Here is a 10804-nt window from a genome sequence, read left to right as displayed (position 1 = left end):
AGAGTGTTAAATCTTCATAAGCCAAAATTGAAAGTCAATAGATGATATCTAAAACTCAGAAAAAAACCTCAAGAGCTAGCAGAATAAGCACGATATTTAGAAATATGTAGACCTCTATTGAATGAAACAGCTATGCGAGTTGAAATTTGTTGCCTTTGGACTTCCCTGGTGGCGCAGTGGTTAAGAATCTGCCTCCCAATGCAAGGGACACAGGTTCGATCCCTGGTCCAGGAAGATCCCACGTCCTGTGGAGTAACTAAGCCCATCATGCGCCATAACTACTGAGCGTGCGCTCTAGAGCCCACGAGACACAACTACTGAGCCCGCGCGCCACATCTACTGAAGCCCAAGCGCCCATGCTCCTCAACAAGAGAAGCCCACTGCAATGAGAAGCCCACACATCGCAACAAAGAGTAGCCCCCGCTCGCTGCAACTAGAGAAAGCCTGCGAGCAGCAACGAAGACCCAACACAACCAAAAATAAATAAATAAATTTATTTTACAGGAAGAAAGTTGTTGCCTTTGCCTGGGGGAAGTGGGGCAGGAGGGCTGCTTCTGGTTTTCATTATAAGCTTTATAAAGCTATTTCACTTTTTTAAACAATGTAGGTGAAATACTTTGATAAAAAAGAAAAACTAATTTAGAAAGTTTGCATTAACATATTCCACTTATTTTTATTTTTTTAATTCTTTAATTCATTTCTACCTTCAGGCTTGGAAGAAGAATCCTGAGTTTAAAAACAGAATACCAGGATAGATAAAAACAGTCGTGGTGAGGGCTCAGCTGTGAGCCACTTTTGGCTTTCTGGGTCACACCCAGAGATCTTTGGCCTCTCCAACCTCTGCATAGAAATAGCAAAGGCTGTACAGGCATACCTCCTCGTTTCACCGTGCTTCGCTTTTTTGCTCTTCACAGATACTGCGTTTTTCACAAATTGAAGGTTGGTGGCAACCCTTACCCAGAGCAAGTTTATTGGTGCCATTTTTCCAACAGCATTTGCTCACTAGTGATCTTTGCTGTTACAGTTGCAAAAAGATTATGACCCACTGAAGGCTCAGATGATGGTTTGCATTTTTTAGCAATAAAGTATTTTTAATTAAGATATGTACATTTTTTAGACATAACGCGATTGCACAGTTGATAGGCTACAGTATAAACATAACTTTTATATGCACTGGGAAACCGAAAAAAACAAAATTCAGGTGATTCACTTCATTTCTATATTCGCTTTATTGTGGTGGTCTGGAGCCAAACTTGTAATATCTCCAAGTTATGCCTGAACTCTTCATTATTTCTTGGTTCATGGTTATCTCTTGGAATATATCTCTGGGAAGACCCTTAGACCAAAGAGGAGACGGTCGATTTATTTCATCTGCATCTATGAGTCTTTTCAGCCGCTGGAAGACCCTAATTAAAATGCAAGTTGCTGGGAAAGGAGCAATCTTAAACCCCTATGGAATAAAATACAGATTATCCATTAATATTTTTGCTGGAACCACTAAGAATAGGCCACTTGATAGGGAGGCAAGGGGTGGTGAAGAGGCTGTGGTTGCTAAGAAGGGGAACAGTGTAGGGGGAAATAGTATAATTCAATGTTATTACTTGGAGGCTGGAACATTTTAACCAAGCCCACAAAGCAAATTTTCAAAATTTAAAATCAGCAAGCATTGGGACTTCCCTGGCAGTCCAGTGGTTAAGACTCCGCACTTCCACTGCAGGAGGTGTGGGTTTCTATCCCTGGTTGGGGAACTAAGATCCTGCATACCTCATGGTGCAGCCAAAATATAAAAAAATAATTTTTAAATAATTTTAAAAATCAGCAAACATTGTGCAAAACATACCGTCACATCCCAATCCCTGTCCCCTGTATAATCCTTGTTGTTTACCCCATCCCTAACCCCAGTTCCATCCCTGACTCTCTCCCATCTCTGATCACCCCCCACTCCTCTCCTAAGGTGCACCCCACCCCTGATCCCAGCCCCATCCTGGACATGGAGCTCCTCCCCAAGGTGAACCATCTCCCTAACCTTGAACAGATGTCTAATCCTTACCCTATCTAGTGATCGGAACACCAGTTTCTGATATTTTCATATACTGTGTTACTTCAGTACCAACACCTTGGCATTCTTACAGATCTGAAATCCAAATCATTGAGCTGTACCCAGAGAATTACACACTGCATTAAAAAATCTAACTAAACAATGTTGCATTTGTTTGAAGAGAGTTCTGACTACATCCCTGACCTGTTTAAAACACTTCCAAGTTATTTATTGCTGTTTGATTCCCACTTCACAGGTTACTAGTAAGGCCAAGCATCTTTTCAGATGTGTATTAGTCATTTGTATTTTCCCAGACCTGATCTGGATCCTTATTTACTTACTGAAACCCCTGATGGAGTTGTCTTTAGGGCAGCAGAGGATGAAGGGAGGTGAGCACTGAGTCACACAGTAGGAGAGATGGAGAGGGGATTAAGGGAAGGAGTGAGAGGAGAGGGAAGCCCCTATTGAATAGTCTTGGCACCCTTGTTTAAAGTTATATGACCAGGGACTTCTCTGGTGGCGCAGTGGTTAAGAATCTGCCTGCCAATGCAGGGGACACGGGCTCGAGCCCTGGTCCAGGTAGATTCCACATGCTGCAGAGCAACTAAGCCCGAGCACCACAACTACTGAGCCAGCACTCTAGAGTCCGTGAGTCACAACTACCGAGCCCATGTGCCACAACTACTGAAGCCCGAGCGCCTAGAGCCCATGCTCCGCAACGAGTGAAGCCACTGCAGTGAGAAGCCCGTGCATCACAATGAAGAGTAACCCCCACTCGCCGCAACTAGAGAAAAGCCCACGCGCAGCAACGAAGACCAAACGCAGCCAAACACATTTTTAAATAAATAAATAAAGTCATTTGACCATTTATGGTTTATTCTGGGCTCTTTATTCTCAGGTCCTTTTTATCCTTTGGCTCCACCAGCCTAAGTGTGTTGGGCACACTTTTTGCCTCATTGTCACAAAGTGACTGGCTCATCTCTACACATCATATCCTATAACCGTATTCACAGGCAAGAATCAAGGATATGTATGTGTGTGTGTGTGTCTTTTAAATCAGGAATATATCCCAGGAGTCCCCTGGCCCCAGTAGACTTCCTCTTAAGCAAGAGTGCACTGAAGCCAGTTTGTGGAAGCAGACTATTACACTATCTAGATTTTGTGAGCTTGTTGCTAAACACCACCACCCCTGAAATCGGCCATGGTAAGAGCATCTAGTTACACCACAGAACATTAAGACTTTCTCCCAGGAAAGTGGTTTACCAGCACACTATTGCCTTTGAGTCTTATTTATCAGAACCAGATGATATGGCCACTGCTGGCTTAAGGAAGTCTTAGAAAGTGAGTATCTGTCATTTTCAGCCTCTCTCAAGGGAGGTGGACTTCGTTAGCTGGCAAGGAAAGGGAGAGTTGGGGAAGCAACCAATGGTGTTTGACACTAATGTCTCCCAATGGTGGGAACTTTTTGTAATCCCTTAAAGGAGTGTCTTCAAAGAATGTCTGCCAGAAGACAGAGTGCTGTGGTCTCAGTGGTGGGATGGACTGAGCTCTAGCAGTTGACATGGTAATTACGATAAGAGGTGGGGGCCAGGGCTTTCGAATCCATAGCTGGGGGCCTAGTAAGGATGTGGCCTCAGCAACTTCCTGTAACCACAATGGGGGGCTGCCTGGACACAGGGCTGTGAGCAGCCAGAGGACATGCGGCTTGGGGCGGTTGCTGAAGGGAAGGGAGGAGCCCTGCGTGCGGTCTCAGAGGGTAGTAGAGGTGTTCCCTGAAGAAGAGCCAACGAAGGAAGGCCTGCCGTCCTTGGCCAAGAACTCCTTGCTGACCAGGCCATGGATGGCCATGATCCTGAGGAGTCCGTGGCGAAACTTCTGGCCAACGAAGACGTAGATGAGAGGATTGAGGCAGCTGTGGAGGAAGCCCAGGATCTCGGTGGCATCCAGGGCCCGGCCGATGTCATTGCGGCGCTCACAGGTCTCCGCGATCACTCGGACCCTCATGAGGGTGTCTGCAACCAGGACCAGGTTGTAGGGCAGCCAACAGAGCAGGAAGACGAGCACGACAGCAAAGATGACCCGCATGGCCCGGTGCTTCTGCCCCATGTGGGCCGCAAAGAGCGTGCGCAGGGTGAGTCCGTAGCAGATGAGCATGACCAGCAGGGGCAGCAGGAAGCCAAAGGTCTGGGGCAGGACCCGCATCACCATCCGCCACTTCGTTGTATTGGCACCCATGTCCTCGTAGCAGACTGGGCTGGAATAGGGTGGTTGATAAGCCTCACGGAAGGCGAAGATGGGCAGGGCCAGGATCAAGGACAGGACCCAGATGCCTAAACATATGAACCTGACCCAGTGCCGCTTCTGGGTCAGCGTGCGTGTGGCATGGACAATGGCCAGGTAGCGGTCCACGCTGATGCAGGCCAGCAGTAGAATACCACTGTAGAAGTTGACTTCCTTCAGGAGTGAGACCACCTTGCACAGGGCTGTGCCAAAGATCCAGCCCTTTGCCTTGGAGGTGGCCCAGACAGGCAAGGTCAGGGCGAAGAGCAGGTCGGCCATGGCCAGGTTCAGCAGGTAGACATCGGTGACGGAGCGGCCCACCCGGCTGTATAAGATGACCAGCATCACCAGGGAGTTTCCCAGGAGGCTCAGCAGGAAGACCAGGGCATAGATGACGACCACGGCATACTTGTTGAGCGTCTCAGTATCCATCTTACAGGGACTATAACGATGTCCTTCTGTGGGTGGCGTGCCAGTGAAATTTGCAAACTCATCCTCAAACAACTCCCACAAATCAGTGTAATTAAATAAATCATTCAGGATGATAGTCATGGTTTGATCTGGTTGAAAGATTAGAAGGAAGGAAAGGTGATTTAGTAACTCAGATTCAAGTCACTCTCATCAAGGATGTGATAACAGGACTTCCCTGGTGGCGCAGTGGTTAAGAATCCGCCAGCCAATGCAGGGGACACAGGCTCGAGCCCTGGTCCAGGTAGATCCCACATGATGCAGAGCAACTAAGCCCGTGCACCACAACTACTGAGCCTGAGCTCTAGAGCCCATATGCCACAACTACCGATCCCACATGCCACAACTACTGAAGCCCACACACCTAGAGCCTGAGCTCTTCCAGAAGAGAAGCCACTGCAATGAGAAGCTTGCACACCACAACGAAGAATAGCCCCTGCTAACCACAGCTAGAGAAAGCCTGTGCAGCAATGAAGACCCAATGCAGCCAATAAATGAAGGAAGTATGTAAGTAAGTAATTAAAAAGGACGTGATAGTGGTTACTGGGATATCTTCTGCTTCTCTGCTAGTTTGGTAGCCGGAGATCCCTTCTTTCATCTCTATCTCTGTCTGCTTTAGAGATCATCTTCACCGTGTTGTCAGCTTTCCATAACTCCGAGGCTTGACTGTGGGATAAGATGGACTACAGGGAAAAACCTCTGCTGTTGGTCGGCCCTACCACGGCATCGACTCTACCTATAATACTGCCTCTGTGCTCTCTTTGGCTTTCTCCATCCTCAGCCATGTCTGTGCATTCAGATGGGAGGACCAGCTTGGTCCTATACATTCATGGGAGGGCCAGAATCAGGCAAAATGGAAGGAGGCAAACCTTCCTCAGATGTCTTCATCTGTTCAGTGTCCCTTTCTATGTTATTTCCCCTACGTGCCGTGCAGCCTGTGAGATCCCAGTTCCCTGACCAGGGATCGAACCCAGGCCCCAATAGTGAAAGCGCTGAGTCCTAACCACAGGACTGCCAGGGAATTCCCCTCCTGATTCTTGTTTAACCTTCTTAAAATCTACTGAGGGAAGAAAATGATAGCAATGGATTGCATTAAAGTGTATTTTAAAGGACTTTCCTGGCGGTCCAGTGGTTAAGACTCCATGCTTCAATCCCTGGCTGGGGAACTAAGATCCCACATGCCATGCGGCGCAGCCAAAAAAAAAAGGTGTATTTTAAGCCTTTTCTCTAAGGGAGCAATAAATGTTTGGGTCCTCTGTCTAAAGGAAGTGTAAGCATTTAAGAGAAGCCCCCATCTTGGTCCATGAAATCACCCCCTAAACAGCCACAGAATCGTTCAACAGTTTTCAAATACCTTTTAAAATCGTGAAACATTTGCTGAAGCAAAATCTTACCAGAAGCCCAATATGTAAAACAGATAAAAGCTCATCTACTGGGGAGGGAGGTTGTGCCGCTCTCTCCAACCAGACAGCCACTACGGAGGTTCCCACAAAACCCCCAGGGCTCTTCCGAGAACAATCTGAAAACCTATAAAAAGTTACCAAGACTGGAAATAAGGATATCTGGTATCCAGTCCTCACTCTATCCTGATTCTGTCATTAATAAGTTACATGACCTTGAATGGGTCCTTTTACTTCTACAGATCTCCATTTTCTCATCCGAATTTAGGGAGGCAGAGTAAATAATCCCTGAGATGCTTCCAAGTCTGAGGTTCTATGAGTTCATTTCGATTCACACATTTCAATACCCCTGCCAGGACTGCATTTTCACAGAAGACAAAGTCTTAGGGCAAAGCAATAAACATCAGATTGGGGAAAGTCATCCTCTTCCCTGTAAAAAGGAGAGGTATGAAAGGAGGAGATGAGACGGCTGCGGCCCCCTTGTCACCGTGTATAAGGACAGGGTTGAATACACGGTCGCAAGGGAGGAGGCAGGGAGTCAACTGAGCAGAAGTCACAGGTCCCAGACAAATGGATGCATTTTCTAAAATACAGTCAAACCAAGTCACCCTGCCCCAAAGAAAGTCCTGGCAAACAGAGGTGGCTTCCTACCTGAGTCACTGGCCATGTGTGTCCAACTGTAAGAGCCTGGAATTCAGAGACCAGAGTGACTTAACACTGAGAGAGAACTTGATTAATAAAATGAAATAGGGAAGGCACGTCACAGCCCAGCTCCTCCCTGAGCCCTGCCCATGTCTACATTTGGAGAACAGGTTAAGTCAAGTGATCACAGGGCAGCCCATGCCCATGTCTACATTTGGAGAACAGGTTAAGTCAAGTGATCACAGGGCATCAGAGACTCCCAGGGTCCACACGTCCAAGCAGGGGAACCAGGCATGAAGATGGAGTTCAGGGTCCATTATCTGAATTCTCCACTCTGTGGATGACTACTTTTACTGTCTTCCTTTTCTTGCATTTACTTCCATTTATTTCCAGGCAAGCTTCCACCTTGCCTGACATGAATAAAGGGCAAAAGACTTGACTTTGCATGGTAGAGACTTCAGAATGAATTCAAAGTAGGAGGGCCTTGTAGGAGTCCTCCACTAGGACTAGGGGGCAACCCAGTGGGAAGGAGGTAGAAGATTGCACTTGACCTGTGTTTGGACAGCAAGCACACAATAATTACTTAAACTCTAGACTTCTTTGGCAAGCTTTGGTGGAGAAAGCTTGTTGGTCCATGAAATCACGCCCTAAACAGTTTTCAACAGTTTTCAAATATCTTTTAAAATTGTGAAACATTTGCTGAAGCAAAATCTTTGTTGGTGGAGCTTTGGAGGGAGAACTAAACCCCCTCCACCGCCAGTCGCTCCATGGTACAACCACTGCCAGCTCACGATTGTTGATTAGAATGGCCCTGAGGCTGGGGGCCACTCCTGGAAATCTGGCTGGACCCCAGGGAGACCATCGGAGCTGAGGCAGTCGGTGAATGGAGGAGTGGGGGTCATGTCATTCTCCCGATTCTCAGTAATGATGGATGGCATCTCTGGGAACCTGCCTCAGCTGCTCGCAGCAGCTAATGTCTGTCCCTTAGCTTTACCTCTGGTACTTTAGTCACTTCTCCACTATAACATGAAGCCTATCATTCTGTAATGATGTGTTTACAAGTCAGCCTGTCCCACTAGACCGTGGGCTGCCAGAGACCCTCTCCAATTTTCTGCCAGGAAACGGTAAGTGCTCACTCAATGGTTGTAGAATAAATGACGTCAGTCATATCTCCTTTGATTCATGCATCGTGGATCCCCACCATGATTCAGGGTGTCTATCACTTGAAGCCACGCAGTCTATGTAAGGTGTGCCTGAAAGCTGAGCTTCCATACAGCCGAGCTGGTCTGCCCGTCCTTTCCAAACCATCCTCTACTGTTTAGAGTTGGTGCTAACCTATGCAGGCGTAAATCCTGCCCCTACCCTAAGTGCTGAATTTATCATGGCACTGGTACCTACAATTCTGCCACGGGCAAGCATATTTCTTTTCTTTTTTTTTTTTTTTAATTTAGGTCCTTTATTTTCAGAACTGATTTTGAGAATTTCATTGTATTTCTTAAGGCAACTAGTGTCATACTGGGGGGCCCCTAAGCCACAGTCAGCCAGGACTCACTGAATTACACATCCATTTGAGGCTTTTGTGTGTGTGTGTGTGTGCGGTACGCGGGCCTCTCACTGTTGTGGCCTCTCCCATTGCTCCGGACGCGCAGGCTCAGCGGCCATGGCTCACGGGCCCAGCCGCTCCGCAGCATGTGGGATCTTCCCGGACTGGGACACGAACCCGTGTCCCCTGCATCGGCAGGCGGACTCTCAACCACTGCGCCACCAGGGAAGCCCCATATTTCTTAAACTAAGTCATGCTCTCCTCCCGGGTTCTCTTATCCTTTATGAGTAATAGCAGGAAGTGTAAGGAGACAATTGCCCTGGGGTTACCCACACTTTGCTTTTACAAGTGTTGACCAGTTGTGATCTGATGCTTAGACTAGAAAGAACATGAAGATGGCGTAGTCCCTTGAGGGAGCAGACATTACTCCTATTAATCATCTAAGGAAAAGGTAGCTCCTGGAGCAGAAGTTAGGGAACACAAGAGAAAACAGACTGCCCAAGTTGTGTACTGCAAAAGCCTATACACACTCAATGCAAGCTGAGAGAGTATTTGCCACGAGGGGGCAGCAGTCACTGGACACGGAAGTCTTTGCAAGGAAGAGACCCATTGAGAAAGACCAGGGAGAGAGCAGCCTGATCTAATACCTGGTTTTAAGCTCCTCTTCGTGTAAAATTCCCTTCTGCTTTCCTAGGCCCTCAGTCAAGTTGGTTCAGCGTTCGAGTCTATTTCAACTAATCACTGGGGTCCTAGGGAAGGGTCTGGTACTCCCTCAAACCCGAGGAGTAAAAGGGAAGCAACCCCTCTGGATGAGCATGGGAGTGGCAATAGTGCTAACTTAGGTCTCCAGTGGGAAGACGATCTGGAGGACAAGAGTTGAAAAGAATCTTTCCCTTCATGGTGGGAAAGAGCATTTCACTGAAGGAGGGGGAAAGGCACATACAGATGTGCTTGGAATAAAATTTTACCCACTTGAAAATGTTCCAGCAAGTTCGCCCACCCAACGTATCTTCCGTACGTCACTTTCCACTTATAACGGCTCCCTCTTAAATGGATCTATAATGTTCCTAATGGGAGAGCATTTTTCCATTCTGTGCAGAACATCCAGTGCCACAAAGATTGTTGTGACATGTGCAGCCCAAATGCCAGTCCTCTGGCAAAATGCAGAGGCCTGTTCTTGCCATTCTCTTTTAGAAATGGCAGCTTCTATGCAAGACCATGTGAACAGCACAATATAGCTGTAAGGATATCTATTTCATCCCTTTGTCAGCTTTGATGCCAGCATCAGCATCTCTTCTCATCCCTGCAGAATAATCCACTTGGACCTGGGGACCAAAGTAGAGGCAAGGGAGGTGGAGGAGAAGGTTCACCCCTCTCCCCGGTGATGGTCCCCGTTGCCATAGTGACAGGTTCAAGGGCAAGTATGTGACCTAAGATGATCCCACTCAGAGCCAAGTTCAGGATGGTTGTTTAATGACTGTGGAAAAGCAAGTATGTAGTCTTGTTGCTGCTGCAAATCATTTTGCTACCATAAATGGCAAACCAATCCAGAGACAAAAACTAACACTTGGAGGAGGACAGAACAGAGATAATCACAGAAAAACAGAGCCAGGGCCCTGAACATACCGTGACCAGAGGTCCTCTTCTCTGTGTACTTTTCAGTTACATGAACCAATAAATTGTCTTTGTTGTTAAGCCCAGTTCAAATGGAGTTGTCTGGTACACGCAACCAAAACTGTGACCAGCTGAGAGAGTTCTGGAACCCGACAGTGATCTAGGATGAGAGGAGAGGGGAAGGAATGTCAGTGTGACACTGGGTCCAGGCAGACAGTCAGGTAACGGCAGGACTTGACAGGGGTGTGTCCTGGGGGTGCAGATCTCCCAGCCCTGGTTGCCAGCCTCTGGTGGAAGCCAGAGAGGAACCTTGGAGAGTGAGCAGGTGAGACCCCAGCTGAGGACACTCTCCTGAATGAACTCAGAAATCCTCATGAGGGACCCAGAAACCCCTGCTTTGGAGGAAGACAGACCACGATTCAAACGTCGGCTTTCCTTTAACAGTTTTTGACCTTGGACACGTTTCTTAGCATGTATCAAAATATCCTTATCTGGGCTTCCCTGGTGGCACAGTGGTTGAGAGTCCGCCTGCCAATGCAGGGGACACGGGTTCATGCCCCGGTCCGGGAAGATCCCACATGCCGTGGAGCGGCTGGGCCCATGAGCTATGGCCGCTGAGCCTGCGCGTCCGGAGCCTGTGCTCCACAACGGGAGAGGCCACAGCAGTGAGGGACCCGCGTACCGCAAAAAAAAAAAAAAAAAATCCTTATCCATAAAAATGGGGATACTTGGGACTTCCCTGGTAGCACAGTGAATAAGACTCCGTGCTCCCAATGGAGGGGGCCCGAGTTTGATCCCTGGTCAGGAACTAGATCCCAA

At 47.7% G+C, this 10804-nt stretch overlaps 1 protein-coding gene across 2 annotated transcripts; it reads right to left on the bottom strand.

The window, feature by feature from the left end:
• Positions 1-3061: 3061 nt before the first annotated feature.
• Positions 3062-10017, bottom strand: LOC132428375 (C-X-C chemokine receptor type 2). 2 transcript variants are annotated; one of them, XM_060016134.1, is made up of 2 exons: positions 9998-10017; positions 3062-4878 (listed from the first exon to the last, which is right to left on the bottom strand). In XM_060016134.1, exon 2 carries the CDS (start codon positions 4868-4870, stop codon positions 3788-3790), a length of 1083 nt encoding a protein of 360 aa, XP_059872117.1. In that variant the 5' UTR covers positions 4871-4878; positions 9998-10017; the 3' UTR covers positions 3062-3787. The 2 variants fall into 2 exon arrangements, with proteins under 2 accessions (XP_059872117.1, XP_059872116.1); XM_060016133.1 differs by lacking the exon at positions 9998-10017 and adding an exon at positions 6838-6855.
• Between the last annotated feature and the right edge of the window lie 787 nt (positions 10018-10804).

This window comes from Delphinus delphis, chromosome 7, assembly GCF_949987515.2.
Source record: "Delphinus delphis chromosome 7, mDelDel1.2, whole genome shotgun sequence".
Lineage (NCBI taxonomy): Eukaryota > Metazoa > Chordata > Mammalia > Artiodactyla > Delphinidae > Delphinus > Delphinus delphis.
This window is presented reverse-complemented; position numbering and strand designations above follow the sequence as displayed.